Source organism: Oncorhynchus keta, chromosome 23, assembly GCF_023373465.1.
Source record: "Oncorhynchus keta strain PuntledgeMale-10-30-2019 chromosome 23, Oket_V2, whole genome shotgun sequence".
Classification (NCBI taxonomy): Eukaryota; Metazoa; Chordata; class Actinopteri; order Salmoniformes; family Salmonidae; genus Oncorhynchus; species Oncorhynchus keta.
The window spans coordinates 43110097-43135462 of record NC_068443.1 but is presented as its reverse complement, the minus strand read 5'-3'; the positions used below and the strand labels follow the sequence as shown (position 1 = coordinate 43135462).

Below are 25366 nucleotides of genomic sequence, written 5' to 3'. Positions count from 1 at the left end.
AGCCCCGAGTAGGAATTCCTCGTTGGATGACGGTTCAAATTTATTCTTCCATGTCAGACACTCCATTTTTTTTTTTTCCTCAGTTCCCAGTTGTTTGAACGGACTGATGTCGAGATGTCCAAATTCCCCGTTTCCAGTTCCTAGTGTATTTCATCGCAGCTGTCGGGAATGTCAGATGTTGTCATAGCTAGTTTTGAATGTTGATTCATAATTCCACATAAGATTGAAAGGTTAAATAATAAAATATGCCGAGGGTCCCAGCGGTCCTTGAATATGAAACACTGACCGAGGTAAGAAGATAAACAACATCATTCAGAAACTAGGCTAACTGGTTTATCTTGATAGCTAACGTTAGCTACTGTAATTAGCTATATATGCTAACTATAACACTAACGTAAGCAAAGATACTCATATCTCTGGCAAACTACATCGGACGTTGTAGGGCTAAGCAAAAGTTAGTTAACCAACTACTAACATTAGCTAGCTAACTTTACTTTGTGACAAGGTATTTAACTAGCTACGTTAGCTAGTTAGCCAGCTAGTTATGCATTTATCTGAGGCTGCACTTTCAGGAATAGGTAGCTAGCCTAGCTGAACAATCTGCTATCGTGTTTAAATTGAGTTGCCAGCTGACTACTACAATGAACAGGTGCAACTATCCAGACATTGCTAGCGAACGTTGGTAGCTTCCCTTCACTGACAACACAGTTTGACGAGCGAGCTTGCAAGCAATGTTTGGTTTTCAAGCCATGGGACAGTTTGTTAGCCAATATGCTTTACAGCTGAGCTTTTTGCCTCTTCAGTGTTCTGACTTGTCATTGTTTCTAGTACTCTGTACTGTCAACGTGGGGTGATGCAGAGAGGAAGAGGCGAATATATATATATTTTTTTTATATAGATCATCTTTGGATGAAGTAGCTCGCTAACTAACCAATAATTGGAATGCCACACTCAGCGTTGAAGTGCCTAAACAGTACTGCAGTCAGTAAACAAATCCACATGCCTCTTGATGTCTAAAATAACTGGACGAGTGTATTGACTCGATCATTGTTTTATTGTCTATTACACACTGAAAAGATAATGGCTAGTGTGCCAATAGTGATTACATGTTCCCTCTCCCTCTCTCTTTTCATTCTTTTCAGTGTAAATACAGCTTCCCTGTTGAGGTTGTCAGTGATATCAAGAATGTTACAGCGACTTATGGAGACCTGCGTATGTATGTGGACTTCTACTGTAAGTTCACAGCTTATAAACCTGTATCATCACTTGTCTTTTATTTAAACTAACCTATGTTGATCCTGTGTCACTGTTAGGTGTGTCGTTGGTGTCACTATTTTTGTAGTGGTCATGACACCTTAGGTCACCAGTGAAGTGGATTAGAAAGGTTTGCTGTGCTTAGATGTATGGTCATGACACCTTAGGTCACCAGTGAAGTGGATTAGAAAGGTTTGCTGTGCTTAGATGTATGGTCATGACACCTTAGGTCCCCAGGGAAGATGTATGGTCAGACTGTTGTTTTGCACTCTAGGGTTGTTTCTGGACCAGACCAACTTGAGTGCCCTGTGTCTGCCTTAAATTATGCAGAATGCTAACATGATATTTATGTTTCAAGCACAGGTTTCCCCAATAAGGAAAAGAAGAAGTTAGTTTATTTGGCTGGTACTATTCCAGTTCCACATGACGGTAAGCACACTATCATAATAATACTAATAATAGCTAGTTTTCGTACCATGACGGTAAGCACACTATCATGATAATACTAATAATAACTAGTTTTCGTACCATGACGGTAAGCACACTATCATGATAATACTAATAATAACTAGTTTTCGTACCATGACGGTAAGCACACTATCATGATAATACTAATAATAACTAGTTTTCGTACCATGACGGTAAGCACACTATCATGATAATACTAATAATAACTAGTTTTCGTACCATGACGGTAAGCACACTATCATGATAATACTAATAATAACTAGTTTTCGTACCATGACGGTAAGCACACTATCATGATAATACTAATAATAACTAGTTTTCGTACCATGACGGTAAGCACACTATCATGATAATACTAATAACTAGTTTTCGTACCATGACGGTAAGCACACTATCATAATAATACTAATAATAACTAGTTTTCGTACCTTGCCACATTGATAACATTTTCACCATGTAAGTTCTTATTGAAGTGACCCTAATTCGTCCTCCAAGCAGGTAACACATATAATATCCCAGTGTGCATCTGGCTCCACGAGACTCACCCCGAGAGCCGGCCGCGGTGCTACGTGTGTCCCTCCATCTCCATGTTGATCAACCCCAGGTGCCCATATGTTGAGGCCAGTGGGCAGGTGCTCCTCGACTGCCTCACCAACTGGAAGAGCGTAAGTCGACAACAATGCAACAATGTGATTTTGATAGTGCTTGGTGAATGTTTTGTTGATTTTTTTATTTATTTTATTGTTAGAGTAGTGGTTAGAAAATTGAGAGAGAGAGGCCGTGTGTGTAGCATGCATGGGTTGAGTGGAGGGGCATGAAGAGGGGTGGTACTTTAGCACCATCATAATCAATCTACTTTTCTAGTTTGTTTGAACTGCGTCTACCTTTTGATTGGCAGGGGCTGTCCAACCTGTCATTGCTCGTCTCAGAAATGAGGTCTGCATTTCAAAAGGAAACGCCCCTCTTTGCCATGCACCCAATCAGAGTTCAGATGCTACCTACTGCAGCACACTCCAGTGCATATGCAGAGTCTTCGGACCCTGGCAGGTAAATTGAGAAGGGTGCTCATTCCTTGAATAATGGACATACAGTGGCAAGAAAAGCAAACTCTTTGAAATTACCTGGATTTCTGCATAAATTGGTCATCAAATTTGACCTGATCTTCATCCAAGTCACAACAATAGACATAATGTGCTTAAACTAATAACACACAAATTATTGTCCATATTGAATACATAATTTAAACATTCACAGTGTCGGTTGGAAAAAGTATGTGAACCTCTAGGCTAATTACTTCTCCAAAGCTAATTGGAGTCAAGAGTCAGCTGACCTGGAGTCCAATCAATGAGACTAGATTGGAGATGATGGTTAGGTCTGCCTTGGCCTATAACAAAAAAAATCTAAAAATGTGAGTTTGCTATTCACAATAAGCATTGCCTGATGTGAACCATACCTCGAACAAAAGAGATCTCAAAAGACCTAAGATTAAGAATGGTTGACTTGCATAAAGCTGGAAAGGGTTACAAAACTATCTTTAAAAGCCTCAATGTTCATCAGCCCACGGTAAGACATTTTGTCTATAAATGGATAAAGTTCAGCACAGAAATCTCTGGAACATGCTAACATCTCTGTTGACGAGTCTACAATACATGAAACACTAAACAAGAATGGTGTTCATGGGAGGACACCACAGAAGAAGTCATTGCTGTCCAAAAAAAAACATTGTTCCACAGCGCTACTGGCAAAATATTATGTGGACGGATGAAACTACAGTTTAGTTGTTTGGAAGGAACACAACACTGTGTGGAGGAAAAAAAAAAAGGCACAGCACACCAACATGAACCTCATCTCAACTGTAAAGTATGTTGGAGGGATTGGGTTTGGGGCAGCTTCGCTGCCTCAGGGCCTGGACAGCTTGCTATCATCGACAGAAAAATAAATTCCAAGTTTAGCAAGACATTTTGCAGGAGAATGTAAGGCTATCTGTCTGCCAATTTAAGCTCAACAGAAGTTGGGTGATGCAACAGGACAACAACACAGAAGTAAATCAACAACAGAATGGCTTCAACAGAAGAAAATACACCTTCTGGAGTGGCCCAATCAGAGTCCTGACCTCAACCTGATTTGAGATGTTGTGGCATGACCTCAAGAGAGCAGTTCACACCAGACATCCAAAGAATATTGCTGAACTGAAACAGTTTTGTAAAGCTGAGTGGTCCAAAATTCCTCCTAACCGTTGTGCAGGTCTGATCCACAACTACAGAAAACGTTTGGTTGAGGTTATTGCTGCCAAAGTAGGGTCAACCAGTTATTAAATCCAAGCGTTCACATACTTTTCCCACCATGGACTGTAAATGTAAAGACACACCGTGTATAATTGTTTGTTATTAGTTTAACAGACTGTTTGTTGTGACCTAGATGAAGATCAGATAAGATGTCATGACCAATTGATGCAGAAATCCAGGTATTTCCGAAGGGTTCACACACTTTTTCTTGCCACTGTATACAGTACCAGTCAAAAGTTAAGACAATTACACATTCAAGGGTTTTTCTTTAATTTTAATATTTTCTAGAATAATAGTGAAGACATCAAAACTAACACTTATTGAATCATGTACTAACCAAAAAAGTGTTAAACATCTAAATATATCTTCTTCAAACTAGCCACCTTTTGCCTTGATGCTTTGCACACTCTTGGCATTCTCTCAACCAGCTTCACCTGGAATGCTTTTCCAACAGTCTTGAAGGAGTTCCCAAATTCATAGCACTTGTTGGCTGCTTTTCCTTCACTCTGCGGCTTAACTCATCCCAAACCATCTCAATTGGGTTGAGGTCGGGTGATTGTGGAGGCCAGGTCATCTGATGCAGCACTCATCACTCTCCTTCTTGGTCAAATAGCCCTAACACAGGCTGGAAGTGTGTTGGGTCATTGTCCTGTTGAAAAGCAGATCATAGTCCCAGATGGGAAGGCGTATCGCTGTGGTAGCCATGCTTGTTAAGTGTGCCTTGAATTCTAAATAAATCACAGACAGTGTCACCAGAAAAGGACCATCACACCTCCTCCATGCTTCATGGTGGGAACTACGCATGCGGAGATCATCCGTTTACCTTCTCTGCGTCTCACAAAGACACAGCGGTTGGAACCAAGCATCTCATTTGGACAGATTTCCACCGGTCTAATGTCCATTGCTTGTGTTTCTTGGCCCAGGAGAATCTCTTCTTCTTATTGGTGTCCTTTAGTTTTGGTTTCTTTGCAGCAATTTGACCATGAAGGTTTGATTCACGAGGTCTCCTCTGAACAGCTGATGTTGAGATGTCAGTTACTTGAACTCTGAAACATTTTTTGGGGCTGCAATTTCTGAGGCTGGTAACTCTAATGAACCTATCCATCCTCTGCAGCAGAGGTAACTCTGGGTCTTCCTTTCCTGTGGCGGTCCTCATGAGAGCCAGTTTCATCATAACGGTTGATGGTTTTTGCGACTGCAGTTGAAGAAACGTTCAATGTTCTTAACATTTTCCTCATTGACTGACCTTCAATGTCCTAATTTGAGCGGTTTTTGCCATAAATATGGGCTTGGTATTTTACCAAATAGGGCTGTCTTCTGTATACCACCCCTACCTTTTCACAACACAACTGATTGGCTCAAACGCATTAAGAAGGAAAGAAATTCCACAAATTAACTTTTTAACAAGGCACACCTGTTAATTGAAATGCAGTTCAGGTACTAAATCATGAAGCTGGTTTAGACTATGTCAAAAGTGTGCAAAGCTTTAAATATAAAATAATAATATAATATGCGATTTAGCAGACGCTTTTATCCAAAGCGACTTAGTCATGTGTGCATACATTCTACGTATGGGTGGTCCCGGGAATCGAACCCACTACCCTGGCGTTACAAGCGCCATGCTCTACCAACTGAGCTACAGAAGGACCACAGCTTTCATCAAGGCAAAGAGTTGCTACTTTGAAGAATATAAAATATATTTTGATTTGTTTAAGCCTTTTTTGTTTAAAGTGAAATTGTTTCATTTTCAGTTGTTAGTAACCCTTCATGCTTTGAGTTTGTATGGTACTGTGTCTCCCTCTTAGCTGGCCTCAACCAAGCAGCTCTACCCCGAAAGCCAGGCGCTCCTCAATGTCCTCCACGCCACTACCTAGAGCAATAGGTGGGTGTTCTCCGAACTCTGTACCGTATCTTAGAAATGCATTCCCTAACATTCCCTGCTTTTTAAAGTTTGTTAGATGTTTTCAAACTTAAAAAGGGGTCTAATGTCAAGGTGAGTCAACATCCCCTGGCCATCTGTTTTGTAGAGCCAGCTATCTGCCACAATCTAAAATAAATGGAAAAGGTAAGCTGTATTTACACAATCGGGGCATAACATTTACTTTTTGGTCCACCAGCCACAGTGGCAGGTAGATCCCCCCCAAAAAAACAACTTACCGCTGAAATTACACCAACAAAACACAAAGATTAACGGATGAGCAATTTTTGTAATATTTCTAAAACAATCATTAAATGTATTACTAGTAAGAACTAATGTGGTATATTGTTTCATTTCATTTTTTTTAAACCAAAATATCATAGATGAGACAAATGTTCACCTGCCCCATTAAGGGTGGGAGGTTACCATGGTAGCACGACTCCAGTCATGTTTGTGCCTGTGTGATTGAGTCTGATTTGTAGAGGCTTGTCTAGTCTTCCCTAGCCGTTGAAATTCAAACAGAAAAACAACCTAGCTTGTGAGCAAAACAATATAAATAGCCAAGAAACAAGGACAAAGTCTGATTTCAGTAGACTTTCGTTTAAAGTAAATTAGACCAAGTTTTATTCCTGTGCGCAGCGCTTCTTAAAATGTATGTTTCACTCAGCTCTTCACGTGAGCACAGCCCCCAGCCAGGCAGTGAGGCAGTGCAAAGTGGAATTGGCTATATAGGATTAGTAGTTATTTTGTGCTATGAAACAAAACGGCAGAAATACTTTGAAAACAGCTACTGCAGCATTTATTTGACTATTTAATGTGATTACACGTACGTTTTTTTTTTCTCACAAATGTGAGTGAAATGCTCGCACTATGGAGCCCTGACCACCCACCAATGTGGCTGGTGAAATAGACATCTTACCAGCCAATGCCAAAATCTACCTGCATTTGGCAGGTGGTGGTTGTTAATTTTAGGCCCTCTACACAATCAATAGCCAACCGGCCAACCCACTTCTACTCCTTCTCACTGCTCTTCCCTCACCCTTATTTATAATGACTTCTAGTAAATTGTCAGCCTTTTGCTTTCATTTCCTCACTAACAGTGTATTATCAATTCTCCTAGTTCCGCCCAAGAGTTTAAAGTCCAGCCAATCGGGGCCTCTCAGAGAGTCTGCGACTGGTGTGAGGCGGTCCTACACAGAGGAGCTACTGGATATGGGGATAAACTTTGGAGTGCCAAGTGGAGTCCAGTTTCCATTCTCCTCCACCAACCCCTTCATCACTACTGCCTCTGGTAGGACCCAGTATATAAACATTTGGTGGTGGTTTCCACACATTAGGCCTCGTCCTGCTCTATCAAGCATGTTCAATGTAGATTCTCTATTGGAAGTTCTTCTTAGACTAGTCTTAACCAGTCTAATAAGGTACTGTAGGAAAGTACTACTAAGCTACATCTGGTATCTCTAAGTAGTATTTTTGTAAAGCCATGGGGATATCTAAACTAACAAAATGCTGCATAGTGCAGGTTTGATGGTGAGCATGCCATAGTTGTGTGTATTTAAAGTTTGGTATTGATCGCATTGTGATACATAATGAAAATTATTTTGTGCTTTGATTATCTGCCATTTCATTTTCTCATTCCACAGCGCCAAATAACACTCCTGTTAGTTCTGAGGACATGAACAACCTATTCAAGAGCCTACAGCTGGAAAATGTTGTCAATGTGTACCAGCTTGGTACTAAAGAAAGAGGTGAGTGGAAAACTGAATCCCTAAAGTGTTAAAAAAGTTGAATTGAGGTTTGATTCACATGGCTGGGGGACTGGTCCGGTGGCAGCCGGCTCACCAAGAGGTATTGAGGTGTTCAGCTACACCCGAGTGTAGCAATTCACCTACAGTCAATATTCCCTCTAAGCTGTTCATGCGCAGCTTTGCAGCTCCTCCAGGAGTTCCGCACAGAAAAAATGCCAATCTGCGCAGAGATGCACAAGAATAAACTATTTTTTTAATCAAATCAAATTTTCCTCTTTAATGTGGGATTTGATCCTTTAATGTGGGATTTAACCCTTTAATGTGGGATTTAACCCTTTAATGTGGGATTTGATCCTTTAATGTGGGATTTAACCCTTTAATGTAGGATTTGATCCTTTAATGTGGGATTTGATCCTTTAATGTGGGATTTAACCCTTTAATGTGGGATTTAACCCTTTAATGTGGGATTTAACCCTTTAATGTGGGATTTGATCCTTTAATGTGGGATTTGATCCTTTAATGTGGGATTTGATCCTTTAATGTGGGATTTAACCCTTTAATGTGGGATTTAACCCTTTAATGTGGGATTTAACCCTTTAATGTGGGATTTGATCCTTTAATGTGGGATTTGATCCTTTAATGTGGGATTTAACCCTTTAATGTGGGATTTAACCCTTTAATGTGGGATTTAATCCTTTAATGTGGGATTTGATCCTTTAATGTGGGATTTAACCCTTTAATGTGGGATTTAACCCTTTAATGTGGGATTTAATCCTTTAATGTGGGATTTGATCCTTTAATGTGGGATTTAATCCTTTAATGTGGGATTTGATCCTTTAATGTGGGATTTGATCCTTTAATGTGGGATTTGATCCTTTAATGTGGGATTTGATCCTTTAATGTGGGATTTGATCCTTTAATGTGGGATTTGATCCTTTAATGTGGGATTTGATCCTTTAATGTGGGATTTGATCCTTTAATGTGGGATTTGACCCTTTAATGTGGGATTTGATCCTTTAATGTGGGATTTAACCCTTTAATGTGGGATTTGATCCTTTAATGTGGGATTTGATCCTTTAATGTGGGATTTGATCCTTTAATGTGGGATTTGATCCTTTAATGTGGGATTTAACCCTTTAATGTGGGATTTGTGATCGAATCAAAAAAATATCAGCAACAGGCCAACCCAAATTTAACTATCCAATATTTAGTCTGTTTTAAAGGGGCAGTGCTGTATTCTGAGACTTGACTATGCTAAGAAGCCAATTGGCAGATGGGTAGCCTACATTTCATTCACCTATTTGGTCCATTGTGTTTGACTTTTTTTTGTTTGTGTTTTTTGGACAACAATTTAAAAAGCTTAATGTCAAGCCCTGCATAATGTTTTCAAGTCCTACATTGAGCAGCATATATTGGCTACTGGCTGGATCATAGAAATCAATAGCTTGTGAAAATGTTTTGGGATGCATTTGCTCCATTGGTTATGTTGGTAAGCCACTCTGAGAGTGTAGATTGAAACATGAAACTAAAACAAATTCACTGGGCAAATTTTTGGTCTGGAGTGGAAACTTTGAGCATTCTGTGCAACTTCCGGTACGCATTTACATTGAACACTGAGGCTGTACCCGCTTTATGTTTTAGCCAGTCTGCAAGTTTATTTTGAGCATAACATCTCCACTGACTCAAACTCAGTTGAGAACACATTTGCGACATGTTGTACACATACATACAGAGTACACTTGTTACTTGTCTACACAGAATGAAAACCAGAAGTGTTTCGGTCCTTGCAGGGCACTGAATATAATAATTAAATTAAATGACTCTTATCTTTCCCATTCATTTGTGAATAACTGCCCACCGATTCTCGCTCCTCAGGACAGATGCAAGGCAATGGAGGTGATCGAGGTGGTGGTGACTACCCCCCAATCCCCACTGCAGTCACGCCCCTAGTGGACAACCAGCATCGTATCCTGGTGAGCCAGCTGCCACCGGACCAGTCCCCCAGCCGGGTGAAGAACAAGCTCACCCTCTACTTCCAGCGCAGGAGCAACGGTGGGGGAGAGGTGCTGGATGTGACCTACCCTTACCCCCCAACCCAGAACGACCAGGCCCTGGTCAGTTTCCGCAGTCCCAGAGGTGAGTGAGAAAGGGGCTGGGGGGGTAAGAGAGAGCATATACTGTAGATGTGAAGGGTTAACATGCAAACACTACCATGGAGTTACAGCCTGAAAATGTATATTGTAGAATTTTTTAAATTTATATTATGCACATGATATGGGAGAGTACATCAGGGTAATTTTCATTAGGCACCAAATGGAAGCAAATAGACTGAAACAAGAAGGCACTAATGATAAATAGTTTTTCTATTGATATTTTGGATCTGCTTTCAGATGCAGAGCAGGTGCTCTTACAGGCAGACCGAATCTTTACCGTGAATGAGCGGCCTTTCCGTATACAGCTCAAGAGGGTCAACAGTGCTCGGGTAAGAGTGGGCTTAACCCCCAACCAGTTTTTTTTTCTCTGTGTGTATGTGTCTGTCTGTCCATGTGTGCTGCAGGGTTTGTGTGCATATTGTATAAGTGTGGGCCTTCCATGATTTAAAAAAGAATAAAGACTGCAAAAAGAGCAAATTCCGTTTCAACAGTGGACTCTAAAGTACTACTCTACACTCTTCATATATATGCAATTCTCTTTCGTCAGATTACGGTGCCGCCCGGCGTCTCCGGCGACAAGGCGGCCATCTTCCATAGCCTGCTGTCACTTGAGGGGCGGAGCTTCAGCCAGGCCGACGTGGAGGAGGCGGTACAGTCGTGCCGGGACCTTCCCTCGGCCCTCAAGTACCTGTCCCATGAATGCCCCATCTGCCGCGAGCAGGTGTCCTTCAGCAAGGTGGGTGAGAGACTGGGACCCCATTCAAATACTGTCAACATGGATCCTTCTTTGCCTGCCTTCTTTGAAGTAATCACTGGTCCACTATTGTTGGGCAGGTTAAAGTAGGGTGTCCCTAGTCTCCTGCAGTCTTTATTTGAATATGGCAGCTCCCGATTGCACCGCTGTTTACTTGATATCTACCCGCTCATGCACATTTTTTAAAGGGCATGCTGCAAGACATTCCACCAGAGTTTGTGTGGGAACAAGGTTTTAGCGCACTACGAGGTTTAGAAGAGTAAAATGTCTCTATCGTGCTCCACCCCTCTCGATCTTTCTCTCTCTCCCTCACTCCATGTCCCTCTACAGATCATCACTATGACCCATTGCCTGTGTGCCTTCTGCGAGAGCTGCTTCAAGGCCTACTTCTCCCAGGCCATCAAGGAGAAGAGCATCGTCCATGTGGTGTGTCCCATGTGTGGCCAGCCCGACGTGCGTCAGAGCCAGGGCGGCGTGGAGGAGGCCTTGGATTACTTCAGCCTTCTTGACACACAGGTCAGGCGCCAGTAGCTTCCCGGTAGTAGTAGACATTGCTTCGATGTAGTGTTCAGACCTTACCACTGTATAGACAGGGTGGACCTTTCTACCTAGCTCTGTTTCAATTGAAATGTTTGGTTAAAAATTCCATTAACATTCGGTTTTGTTAGTGGAAGGGGATGTCAACGCTAAACTGGTTCCAAATAGCTAGCTGCCATCTCCTACGTCTACTGCAAATAATTTTTATATAATTTTGTCTTCTGTAAAATAGGGACCTTGTAACAGTTGTAAGGACAAATTATTCAGAAGGAGGCAGGCAAGAAGAGGTGCAAATGGGTGTTGGCTTTATTTCAACCGCGCTGGTGATGACAGTGATACATTAACAAGTTGATATATTTACAATCTTCTGACTTTTAATTGTCAGTATTCAAAAAGAAAAAGCCTCCTATCATGCAAAACCTGTCTTAACTAGAAAAGCACAGGTGAAGTCTACTAGGCCCAGATGCAGCCTCCCCATTGATTAACCAAAATCAAGCTGAACAAGAACGTAACCCAAACAGGCACCTAAATAAGCCACACCTATCCTGGCACGCAGGCCAGATACTTCTGTTCACACAACATGGAGAAACCAGACATGTGCTCCAAACAAGACAATAAAGAAATAGACAGAACTGGTTAATGCAATGGAAATAACAAAGTTTATTCCTCTTTGGTGTAGCGTAGTTTGTGCGCTCTCCAAACAACAACGGATTTGCAGGAGTCAGTGAGCACATTCATGGAGAGAGATGCACCAGTCTCACGTTCAGTTTCTGATAAACGCTGATAAACCTGGACTAAAAAGCACATTCATGGGAGGTTCTCCATAGAGCAGGGGACTTCAACCTTTTCTTTCCCAAGCAAACCGGCGATCCGGGGACCCCATCATACGTTAGAATGTTTTTGGGGGTCTTATCAGGTGAATTATCATGTCAAGGAGAAGTAATCAACAGATTTAGTAGATAGTGTTTCACTATTTTGACCTCTCCACATTAGAATTGGAGGAGAAAGTGTGAACTCTTAACCTATTAGCTAGAAAAAGGTAACGCCAAACACATTTTCGCTCAGAGCAGCTGTTTAGCTGTCCAAGTCAATAAAGCTTACCAGCAGCAGTTATTGCGCTGGTAGCCTATTCACGGCTGCTTTTACAAAGCCTATGTCACATACTCCAGTGAGTGTAATTGGCTCCAATGAGTGTAATTTGCTCAATACTAGGAGTTGAGAAATAAAGTTAGTCTCCTCTTTTCTACTGTAGGTATGTCATAAAAAAAGAAATATTTTGCTAGCAACATTCATAAAACCTTTCAAATAGCCCCGGTTGAATACCCCTGCCATAGAGCATAAATCCCTTTTAGCCCAGAAGTTGGCTTAATCTGTGGGGTGGCAGGTAGCCTAGTGGTTAGAGTGTTGGACTAGTAACCGAAAGGTTGAAAGTTCAAATCCCCGAGCTGATGAGGTAAAAAGCTGTCTTTCTGCCCCTGAACAAGCCACTGCTCCCAGGCCGTCATCGAAAATAAGAATTTGTTCTTAACTGACTTGCCTGGTTAAATAAAGGTTTAAAAGTAATAATAATCTGGGTCTGGGAAACTGGTGCTGAAAGGCTAGAGGAATTTACAGTTTAACATCTGTCCTATCTACATGGTTTTCTCTTGCCAGATCAGGCACTACCTAGATCCTCAGATCCACGAGTTGTTCCAGAGGAAGCTGAGAGACCGAGCCTTGCAGGAGATGCCTAACTTCCGCTGGTGTGCCCACGTAAGACATCTCACTCATCGTTCTGGTTCTCCTGCTCGTCTCTTCGTCTCTCTTTTTCTTTGTCTCCACCTCTGTGTTTTTAATAGTGTCTCTCTCTCTCTCTCTCATTCTCCTCGTATTTCTTTCACCCTCGTTCCCTCCCCTTCAATTCAAAACATTTACATAATTTACATTTAAGTCATTTAGCAGACGCTCTTATCCAGAGCGACTTACAAATTGGTGCATTCACCTTATGACATCCAGTGGAACAGCCACTTTACAATAGTGCATCTAAATCTTTTAAGGGGGGTGAGAAGGATTACTTTATCCTATCCTAGGTATTCCTTAAAGAGGTGGGGTTTCAGGTGTCTCCGGAAGGTGGTGATTGACTCATGCGATCTTCAATACCCCACTCGATAAGACATGTTGGTGAAGTTGCACCTTTAGACATTGGCCTTGTTCTTTCAACTGGAACATCCAGGTGCTTATGAATGTCAGTTTGTGTGCAATGTTCTAGTGCTCCTTTGGCCTTCTACACGAGGCTGACCAGCTGAGAATGGACTGTCCTAGTTGTAGGAAGAGCACCTGCTCCCAATGCAAGACTGCAGTAAGTAATGTATTCATGTACACTCACATTCAAATGGTTGGAAAACCTTCTAACAACTTTTTGATACACCAGTGGGCTCCACAACACCAGGGTCTTTCCTGTGAGAAGTTCAGAGAGTGGCAACTCCACAATAACCCAGAGTACCAGACCGCAAAACTGGAGAATCTCCTCAGCAGGAATAAAATAGGTACACGCACACCTCCTACTTTCATTATTTTGTTTATTTGAACCCTCGGTTTATGATGCACACAGTTGTATAGGTCTGCTAGCTGTTAGCCTATTTGAATAACAGTTTGTGTCACGACTGTGTAATTGAGTTGTCACTATTAAAGACATCTTTTTCTATTATTATTAACGGTGTTATGTAGTCTTTTTTTAATGTTTAGTTCAGATTAAACATCTTATGTCCCTGAATCAAAATTGGATGAGGCACATGCAATATTTTGAATTTCTGTCTCGGTGAGAAAGACATTTAACTGCATATATTATTTGTCTCGTTTCAGAATGTCCAAAATGCAAGTTTGTGTTCTACCTTTCCAAGGGAGGCTGTCTCCATTTCAAATGCACCCAATGCCAGCACGAGTTCTGTGGCGGCTGTAATAGGCCCTTCAAATTAGGCGTGGTAAGTCTCCTAGTTGAATCTGAGCTGACACTTTAGCATTCATTTAAAGGAGAATTCCAGTCAAAGTAGATTTAAGTTGTATTATCTTATGTCTATAATTTTTCTTAACCCAGGCACACTAGTCTCTAGTCAAAATGAGTAGCAGAACACTAGGAAATGTAATCCTATAACATGCTTAAAGCCACTCTCTTAGATACATATTCGTACCAATTTAAAAAACAACAACATTTAAATGGTCTGGATGAGGCAACAACACTCTAGATCTAAAAATGTACTATCCCTCTAATAAATTACTTCTTCAGGGGTGTGACTTCTCAGCTGAGTGTGGGTCCAAGGGGTTACACGCCCACCACCCCAGGGACTGCCTGTACCACCTGAGGGACTGGAACGTGCCCAGACTACACAGGCTGCTTCAGGTATCCTACACTACCAATCCTACACTACCTACAGTTGAAGTCGGAAGTGTACATACAATTAGGTTGGGGCTATTACAACTTGTTTTTCAACCAATCCACACATTTCTTGTTAACAAACTATAGGTTTGGCAAGTCGGTTAGGACACTACTTTGTGCATGCATTTTTCCAACAATTGTTTAACTTAGAATTCACTGTATCACAATTCCAGTGGGTCAGAAGTTTACATTCACTAAGTTGACTGTGCCTTTAAACAGCTTGGAAAATTCCAGAAAATTATGTCATAGCTTCTGAGGCTAATTGACATCATTTGAGTCAATTGGAGGTGTACTTGTGGATGTATTTCCAGGCCTACCTTCAAACTCAGTGCCTCTTTGCTTGACATCATGGGCAAATCAAAATCTCAGCCAAGACCTCCACAAGTCTGGTTCATCCTTGGGAGCAATTTCCAAACGCCTGAAGGTACCACATTCATCTGTACAAACAATAGTATGCAAGTATAAACACCATGGGGCCACGCAGCCGTCATACCGCAAGAGATGAACGTACTTTTGTGCGAGAAGTGCAATTCAATCCCAGAACAACAGCAAAGGACCTTGTGGAGATGCTGGAGGAAACAGGCACAAAAGTATCTATATCCACAGAAAAACGAGTCCTATATGGACATATGAAAGGCCGCTCAACAAGGAAGAAGCCACTGCTCCAAAACCACCATTAAAAAAAGGCAGACTACGGTTTGCAACTGCACATGGTGACAAAGATTGTACTTTTTGGAGAAATGTCCTCTGGTCTGATGATAAAATAGAACTGTTTGGCCATAATGCCCATCGTTATGTTTGGAGGAAAAAGGGGTATTCTTGCAAGCCAAAGAACACCATCCCAACCGTGAAGCATGGGGGTGGCATTATCATGTTGTGGGTGTGCCTTAATGCTGGAGGGACTGGTGCACTTCAAAAAATAGATGGCATCATGAGGATGGAAAATTATGTGGATATATTGAAGCAACATGTCAAGACATCAGTCAGGAAGTTAAAGCTTGGTCACAAATGGGTCTTCCAAATGGACAATGATCCCAAGCATACTTACAACGTTGTGGCAAAATGGCTTAAGGCCAACAAAGTCAAGGTATTGGAGTGGCCATCACAAAGCCCTGACCTCAATCATATAGAAAATTTGTAGGCAGAACTGAAAAGGTGTGCGAGCAAGGAGTCCTACTAACCTGACTCAGTTACACCAGCTCTGTCAGGAGGAATGGGCCAAAATTCACCCATCTTATTTTGTATTTTTTTTACCTTTATTTATCTAGCAAGTCAGTTAAGAACAAATTTTTATTTACAATGACGGCCTAGGAACAGTGGGGTAACTGCCTGTTCAGGGGCAGAACCACAGATTTGTACCTTGTCAGCTCGGGGATTTGAACTTGCAACCTTCCGGTTACTAGTCCAACACTCTAACCACTAGGCTACCCTTATTGTGGGAAGCTTGTGGAAGGCTACCTGAAAAGTTTGACCAAGTTAAACAATTTAAAGGCAATGCTACCAAATACTAATTGAGTGTGTAAACTTTTGACCCACTGGGAATGTGATGAAAGAAATAAAAGCTGAAATAAATAATTCTCCTATTATTCTGACATTTCACATTCATAAACTGAGGAGGTGATCCTGACTGACCTAAAACGGGGCATTTTAACTAGGATTAAATGTCAGGAATTGTGAAACTGAGTTCAAATGTATTTGGCTAAGGTGTATGTAAACTTCTGACTTCAACTGTAAATTTACCCATCATGCTATCTGCCATAATAATCTCTGACGAAAGATGGAGAACATTAACCTTTGTGCTGAGAGAGAATTGCAATTGATCATGTATCTGAACGAAACTATCAATACACACTCTTCCAGCTTTACGGAGTGTCCCTCGCTGGCATGGTCAAATCCAAAGTGGGCTCTACAGGAACAAATTCACAAGGTAAATTACAAGCCAACAAGGGGTTTTACTTTACAAATATTTATGTTTGAATCTACCGGTAATAGTTAAATGCTTCAGTCTGCTTCTGATTGAAGCTTGTTTCACATTTTGTTCATCAAAATGGTTGCTGCTTCAAATGTATTTACTCTTACTTGTAGTATTCACAGTTAATGTGATTGCTGCTGTTGTTTTTGAAACATTTCTATTCCCATTTGTCAGGTGTGTGTGCAGTGCTGGAGCACAGAGAGATGGGTGGAGACGGGCCTTGTGGTCTACCAACTCTCCCAGAGTACAGTGGCTACTGCATGTAAGAGACACCAAGTTTCTTCCTTCTAGGAACTTTTTACTGGCCACTGTGCTTCTACTTACTCTGTGGGGTCTAAGGCTTGGTTTACTGTAAAGCACTTTGTGACAACTGCTAATGTAAAAAGGGTTACATTTGATTCAATTTGATTCCCTAGGTTACACTATAAAGAGTGTCTAGTGGAGCTGATTAACCGGAGTCATGCGGATCCAGCCGTTCTGTTCGATGTGGCCGAGATGTTGGCCGAGTTACAGCGGTGGCACATTCCTGTTCCACAGAAGAACCTTCAGGATCCTGAGGCACTCTATGTACAGCACCTTAGACAGGTGAGCCTGCAGGGGGAGACTACCCACAAGGCTTTTTACACTGTCATTGGACAGAGTTTCTCATCCTCTGGGTCCCTTGGTTGATGCTGTCCAGGGCCTGATATGGTTTTGTTAACACTGATTTAGTCAGTTCCTAAGCGTTAATTTGCTTCCATAGCTCGCTGGTCCCTGGGAGATTCTGTATTATTTAAAGAGCTTTTTTTTTCTTTTAACACTAGCACAACGGATGCAACTCATGAAGGGTGTAATGATCATTAGGCTAGTTGACTAATATAATCTGGTATGCTTGTTCTGGATTTTAACATACGTGGAGTAGTTAGGACTGGGTTGATTCCAGAACTGGTCTGGGAAACACTGCCGTAATGTTATGTGTGTGTCTCCTCTCCCGGTCCCTCAGACCCTGACTAGGAAGGTTAGCCTGAGGGACAACAAGCTACCCCCTGTGAAGGTGAAAGATGACCTTTGCCCCCTACCCTCATCGAGCGCTGCGGGACCACGCTGGTCTTCTGCTCAGAGAAACACACCAACGCGCTTCCATGACGACTCCCAATTGCTGCTCTTGCTCAACGACTAAGGCCATGTAAAATACTTGGGCTGGGTTCCTTAGGGCACATGATGGCAAATGCTTTTACATGTTTTGCTGTGGAGAAAAACATGTGTTTCTTAATGGATAAGGCCAGGTTCCTTGCGTCAGTCCGTTTTCTTCCGTTTGGTGCCTAGTGAATACCACCCAGGCTTGTGTTAAGTAGGGAGAAAACATTTTTAAATTAAGTGAAACTGGGGAAGGGACTACCCGGTCTTGTCCAATGAGAGAAACACATTTGTTTTCCGGTGCAATTTTTTGTTGTTGCGTGTCCTAATAAACATGATCCAGGGGTAATATTTAACTTCAACCCTCTGTCATAATGGCTATGTAACACTGGCCTAATAATGACATAGAAATAGCACCATAAAATGTCCATAGAAGGCAGGGACAAGGTAAATTGGTCCTTTGAGGAGCTTTGTTGTGCTGCTCTAGATCTAGCTATGCTGTGGCCAGGATTCAATCAAAAGTGCAGTGAGATCACGGTAAACGCAGTGGATGTGACTCGAGCGTAAAGTGCAGTGAGATCTCGGTAAACGCAGTGGATGTGACTCCAGCGTAAAGTGCACTGAGACCACGGTAAACGCAGTGGATGTGACTCGAGCGTAAAGTGCAGTGAGATCTCGGTAAACGCAGTGGATGTGACTCCAGCGTAAAGTGCATTGAGACCACGGTAAACGCAGCGGATGTGACTCCAGCGTAAAGTGCACTGAGACCACGGTATACGCAGTGGATGTGACTCCAGCGTAAAGTGCAGTGAGATCACGGTAAACGCAGTGGATGTGACTCCAGCGTAAAGTGCAGTGAGATCACGGTAAACGCAGTGTATGTCAACTCCAGCGTAAAGTGCACTTTTGATTTGAAATAACTACCTGATCTGGTACATTTAGATTTTGTTTGTTTTCATTTTAATTTAATTTGTTTGATGTTTATTCTTAATAAACATGTAGATACCAAAATATAAACGCAACATGCAACAATATCAAAGATTCTATTGAGTTACACTTAATATAATGTAATCAGTCAATTTAAATAATTGTGTTAGTTCCTAATCTATGGATTTCACGTGACTGGGAATACAGATATGCATCGGTTGGTCATAGATACCGTAAAGTGTGGATCAGGAAAAACAGCTAGTGGATCAGAAAACCATTCAGTATCCGGTGTGAGTTGATCAGGCTGTCTCGCTCCTCTTCAATGGCTGTGCGAAGTTGCTGGATATTGGTGGGAACTGGAACACGCTGTTGTGTACATGTCAATCCAGAGCATCCCAAACATGCTCGGTGAGTATGCAGGCCATGGAAGAACTGTGCATTATCATGCTGAAATGTGAGGTAATTGTGGTGCCATTCTTCCGCCACCACGAGCCTCAGGTTCTGATCAGGGTATATCTGTGCGTTCAAATTGCCATTGATTAAAAAGCAATTGTGTTCGTTGTCCGCAGCATATGCCTGCCCATACCATAACCCCACCACCACCATGGGGTACTCTGTTCACAATGTTGACAGCAAACCTCTCAACCACATGAAGAGCAGTGTGCCAGTGGCCATCTACGGTGAGGATTGCCCACTGAAGTCAGTTACGACGCAGTCAGGTCAAAATGACACACAGATGAGCTTCCCTGAGATGGTTTCTGATAGTTTGTGCAGAAATCCTTTGGTTGTGCAAACCCACAGTTTAATCAGTTGTCCGGGTGGCTCGTCTCAGAAAATCCCGCATGTGAGAAAGCCGGATGTGGAGGTTCTGGGCTGATGTGGTTACACATGGTCTGTGTTTTTTAGGCCGGTTGGATGTACTGCCAAATTCTGTAAAATAATGTTGGAGACCGCTTATGCTTATTTCTCTGGCCACATCTCTGGTGGACATTCCTGCAGTCAGTATGTGAATTGCATGCTCCCTCAACTTGAGACATCTGTGACAAAACTGCACATTTTAGTGGCTTTTTATTGTCCCCAGTACAAGGTGCAGCTGTGTAATGATCATGTTGTTTAAATCAGCTTCTTGATATGCCACACCTGTCAGGTGGATGGATTATCTTGACAAATGAGAAAATCTCACTAACAGGGATGTAAACAAATTTGTGCACAAAATTTGAGAGAAATTATCTTTTTGTCCGAATTGAAAATTTCTGGGAAATTTTATTTCAGCTCATGAAACATGAGACCAACACTTTACATGTTGCGTTTTATATTTTTTAAAGTATATTTTTAAAAGCACTTAGTTCACATAAAATAATCGGTACAGTCCCTATAGACAGTATACACCCCACTGTGAGGATCAGTGGGAAATGTATGATAAGTAACTCATCTAAATTGCAGGCTGTAAGGCAACAACAAGTGAAAAGTGTGTAATTCGGGTGTGTACTCTCTATAGCCACTGTACTGCAGTACAGTTTTATTTTTGTTGTAGTCCTCTAGTTCTCACTTCTCAGGACAAACTTTCAAAATGTATTCTTCTTGTATGTTCATTTCTTCCGCTATGACCAGCATGTGAATTATTTATACTTTAACACTGAAATATTGTTGAATGAACGGAACTTGATGTAACACTTAACTGAAAGCCGACAGGTATAATTCATTAAGATGCGGGTTAAATGGGTTGTAGTAAACTTGTTATTGATTTTATTCAGAGCTCCATTAGCTTTTGCCAAGCAGCAGCTATTCTATCTGGGGTCAACAAACACTGATGGACAAGGACAGTCAAACTAATTTAAAATACAACAATTAATAATAGTAGCACAAACATTTGTGTGTCCCCTCAGTCTTAGCCGTTCCCTTAACCGCTGCTTAACCATTTGAAGGTAATTTTAGCTGTTTGAGTAATTGATGGAAGGGAGTTCCGTGCGATCATGGTTCTATGCCGCGAGTTCGTTTTGGACTTGGGGACTGTGAAGAAACCACTGGTGGCATGTCTTGTGGGGTATGTATGGGTCTATGAGCTGAATGTTATTTGATTATGCAGATAATCTGGAATTTTCATTACAGTAGTACTTCCCATAACTAGAAGAGAATCAGTTAATCTCTTGTCTACCAGGAAAGACTGGCATGCATGATAGTTTAGTTCTGTATGTGCAGCTAAGGGCAAGGTGTGCTGCTCTGTTCTGAGCCAGCTGCAGCTTTGCTAGGTCTTTCTTTGCTGCACTTGAACATGTTACCAGACAGTAATCGAGATTGGACAAGACCAGAGACGGGTACACCTCCAACTGAGTCAAATGATGACAATTAGCCTATCAGAAGCTTCTAAAGCCATGACATTTTCTGTAAACTTCTGACCCACTGGAATTGTGATACAGGGAATTATAAGTGAAATAATCTGTAAACAATTGTTGGAAAAAAGTATCTGTGACATTCACAAAGTAGATGTCCTAACCGACTTGCCAAGACTATAGTTTGTTAACAAGAAATGTGGTTGAAAAACGAGTTTTAATGACTACAACCTCGGTGTATGTAAACTTCCGACTTCAACTGTAGCTTCCTCAACTTGCTCAATGGTCACACCGTTTATACTAAACTCCAGTTGGGGTTTATGTCTTAGAGAATGTTTTGAACCAAATACAATGCTTTTAGTTTTAGATGTATTTAAGACCAGTTTATTATTAATCCTCCATTCGGATATATATTTTATTTTATTTAACTAGGCAAGTCAGTTAAGAACAAATGCTTATTTACAATGACGGCCCGCCGTGGCCAAACCCAGACGACGCTGGGACAATTGTGTGCCGCCCTGTGCGACTCCCAATCCTGGACAGATGTGATACAGCCTGGATTCAAACCAGGGACTCTAGTGACGCCTCTTGCGCTGGGATGCAGTACCTTTGACAGCTACGCCACAATGGAGTTGTAACTCTTTATTTATAATTTCAGTGAGTTCACTGGTTTTGGGTTCTGACATATAGAGTGTGGAATCACCTGCATATATAGTCATTCTAGCTTTTACGTAAGACCAGTGGCAAGTCATTTGTAAAAAATAGAGAAGCGTAACAGCCCAAGACAACAGCCCTGATGTTAGAGAAGCTTGCACTGAAGAACACTCTCTGGGTTCTATCGGATAAATAACTCTCCGAGCATGTGATGTAAAGCCATAGCTAGCGTGTTTCCTAATTAACAATTTATGATCAGTAACATCAAAGGCTGCACTGAAATCTAATAATACAGCTCCAACTATCTTATTATCCATATATTTTTAACCAATCATCTGTCATTTGAGTCCGTGCAATACAAGTTGAGTGCCCTTCTCTCCATCAGTTTACTAAGAACAGGTAGCAAACTGATTTGGTGGCTGTTAGAGCCAGCAAAGGGCTGCTTTACTATTTTTAGGATTACTTTAGCTTCCTTCCACGCATGTGGAGACACTCCTTTTAGGCTTTGGTTAAGCATATAGCAAATAGGGGTGTCATTACAGTCTACCATTCTCAATAGTTTCCCATCAAGGTTGTTTATACCTGGCGGCTTTTCATTATTGTTGGATAACAATAGCTTTTCCATTTCTCCCACTCAAACTTGACCAAATTCAAAACAGCAAACCTTCTCTTTCATTAGATTTAACAAATTTTAAAAAAAAAATTAAAATTGTATTATGGTTTACTGTTCAATGTTGTCATTTAAACTGTTGATGTTTTCCACTTTACTAGTGAAATAGTAATTGAAATGATTGGCAATATCGAAAGGCTTTGTTATAAACGACCCATCAACGTCAGTGATCCATGGATATTAATTGGGTTTCTTGCCCATGATGTCATTTTAGGTCATCCAAAATCTTTCAATTGTGTTTTGTAATTTATCTTGGTTTGGTAATACACAACATTTCAACCTATCAGCTGAGCATTCTGACTTGTTTCAACCTATCAGCTGAGCATTCTGACTTGTTTCAACCTATCAGCTGAGCATTCTGACTTGTTTCAACCTATCAGCTGAGCATTCTGACTTGTTAGACACCTTTTTTTGCATAATTTCTTTAAACCATAACATTTTTCAGTTCATCAATCCAGAGGGCCCTAACAGTTCTCACAGGCAATTTCTTAATAGGTGCATGTTTGTCAGCAATTGGCATGACTGGCATGATTTTATTTCCAGTGCTGCATCTGGATTCACTTCCTCATCAGACTAACATAAATGTTTTATATCTTCAACAAAAGAGTCCTGAGAGAACATTTTGTATGATCTCTTCAATTTCTTTATACTCAGCTTTTGGCACTTTGACGTTCCTTGTTATTGCCACAATGTTATGGTCACTACAGCCAATGGGATCTGATAATGCTTTTGGAGCAAAGCTCTGCAGCATTAGTGAAGATATGATCAATACAGGTGGATGTCACAGATCCTACACTATTGGTATGCACTGTAGTTGGTTGCGTGATAACCTGGGTCATATTACAGGCATGATTGACTCCATTTATAATGTATTTTCCCTATCGCAATTTATGCTGTTGGCTTTGGTACATTATTAAATTCAAGTAAAGTACAGAACTGTATTATGCAAGTAGATATAAAAAGCTACTCAATACTCAACTTATCCAGTAGGATGCAAAGGTTATTGTATATTGTTCTATCCGGACCTTTTACACTCCTGAATAAGCCCTTTTTTTCCAGCTGCATTAAACCATGATTTTATTTTTTTACTCATAAGTTCACTATGCTATGCAAAGGTATTCACTACTTATTGGTATGGTATGTAGTAATGAGTATCTTATTCCCTAAGTTACGCAATTTGTTTCTACTGTAATGGCACAATGTAGGTTGAAGTTGCCCCTAGACGCTGATCTTGGGTCAGTTTTGCATTTCCCCCACCTATGGTTAAGATTAATTGGGGAAGGGGAATCTGATATTAGATCTGTACCTAGGGGAAATATTACCCCGGAGCATTTTTGTTGTGTGTGAAAATGATCAGGGAAGAGGACAGTGTGATGTTGCATCAATTTAACAGCTTGTCCTGGTACCTCCTTGTTCAGGAAAAGTACTACTGACTTTAGTAATAAACATATTTTTCTACTGACCGACTGTCTCTGTCTGGGTTCTTGGGGGAAATTATAGCCTCGTTTATACCTGGTGCTAACATGTCCTGACCTTGTCCACATGACCAGGGATGTTCTCTTGATAAGTGTATGAATTGGACCATTTTCTTGTCCTGCTAAGCAAAATATAACATACGTGTCAGAGAAAATATATGGAAGAAGAAGTACATTGTTCTTTAGGAATGTATACTGAACAAAAATATAAACGGAACATGCAACTATTAAAGATTTTACTGAGTTAGTTTAAGGAAATTAGTCAATTTAAATAAATTCAGTAGGCCTTAATCCATGGATTTCACATCACTTGGAATACAGATATGCTTCTGTTGCTTACGTACCTTTAAAAAAAGGTAGGGATGTGAATAAAAACAAAAATCATGGTGTGGCCACCATTTGCCTGAGTTGATGAGGCTGTTGATTGTGACCTGTGGAATGTTGTCCCACTCCTCTTCAATGGCTGTGCGAAGTTGCTGGATATTGGCGGTAGCTGTTACAAGCTGTAGTACACGTCGATCCAGAGCATCCCAAACATCCTCAATGGGTGTCATGTCTGGTGAGTATGCAGGTCATCGAAGAACTGTGACAATTTCAGCTTCCAGGAATTGTGTACAGATCCTTGTGGCATGGGGCCGTGCATTATCATACTGAAACATTAGGTGATGGCGGTGGATGAATGGCATGAAAATGGGTCTCAGGATCTAGTCATGTTATCTCTGTATTCAAATTGGCATCAATAAAATGCAATTGTGTCCGTAGTTTATGCCTGCCTGCCCATACCATACCCCCACCGCCTCCATGGGGCACTCGATTCACAATGTTGATATCAGCAAACCGCTCGCCCACACGACGCCATACACATGGTCTGCGGTTGTGAGGCTGGTTCAAAATACTGCCATATGATCTAAAACGACGTTGGTAGAGAAATAAAAATTACCTTATCTGGCAACAGCTCTGGTGGATATTCTTGCAGTCAGTATGCCAACTGCGCGGCCCCTCAACTTAAGACATCTGTGGCATTGTGTTGGTGACAAACTCCACATTTTAGAGGCCAAACTCCATCCACCTGACAGGTGCCCCTGTGTAATGATCATTCTTTTAATTAGCTTCTTGATATGCCTTGTTCACTCTCTTGGCTCTGTAGGTGCATCATCTCATAGATGGTTAATCTCTGTATTTTTTTTGGTATTTATTATGGATCCCCATTAGCCTGCTGCCAAAGCAGCAACTACTCTTCCTGGGGTCCAGCAAAATAAAGGCAGTTTATACAATTGTAAAAAAAACATTACAATACATTCACAGATTTCACAACACACTGTGTGCCCTCAGGCCCCTACTCTACCACTACCACATATCTACAGTACTAAATCCATGTGCATGTATAGTGCGTATGTTATCGTGTGTGTATAAATGCATGTGTCTGTGCCAATGTTTGTGTTGCTTTTCCATAAGGGTTTTTTAAAATCTAATTTGACTGCTTGCATGAGTTGTATGATGTGGAATAGAGTTCCATGTAGTCATGGCTCTATGTAGTACTGTGTGCCTCCCATAGTCTGTTCTGGACATGGGGACTGTGAAGAGACCTCTTGCGGCATATAGGGTATGCATGGGTGTCTGAGCTGTGTGCCAGTAGTTTAGACAGACAGCTCGGTGCATTCAAAATGTCAATACCTCTCATAAATAAAAGTAC

The 25366-nt window shown here is 41.3% G+C and overlaps 1 protein-coding gene across 5 annotated transcripts; it reads left to right on the top strand.

Moving 5' to 3' along the window:
* Window positions 1–23661, top strand: si:dkey-181m9.8 (E3 ubiquitin-protein ligase RNF31). 5 transcript variants are annotated; one of them, XM_035800680.2, is made up of 21 exons: window positions 1–290; window positions 1143–1233; window positions 1618–1683; window positions 2221–2387; window positions 2621–2769; window positions 5813–5889; window positions 7046–7216; window positions 7569–7673; window positions 9549–9809; window positions 10064–10155; window positions 10374–10562; window positions 10911–11096; window positions 12771–12869; window positions 13366–13455; window positions 13528–13642; window positions 13959–14077; window positions 14380–14493; window positions 16390–16456; window positions 16676–16763; window positions 16918–17086; window positions 17484–23661. In XM_035800680.2, the coding sequence occupies exons 1-21, from the start codon at window positions 246–248 to the stop codon at window positions 17658–17660; spliced, it is 2637 nt and encodes an 878-aa protein (XP_035656573.1). In that variant the 5' UTR covers window positions 1–245; the 3' UTR covers window positions 17661–23661. The 5 variants fall into 5 exon arrangements, with proteins under 5 accessions (XP_035656573.1, XP_035656572.1, XP_052333244.1 ...); XM_035800679.2 differs by having other exon boundaries at window positions 2218–2387; XM_052477284.1 differs by lacking the exon at window positions 1143–1233 and having other exon boundaries at window positions 2–290.
* Window positions 23662–25366: the final 1705 nt, after the last annotated feature.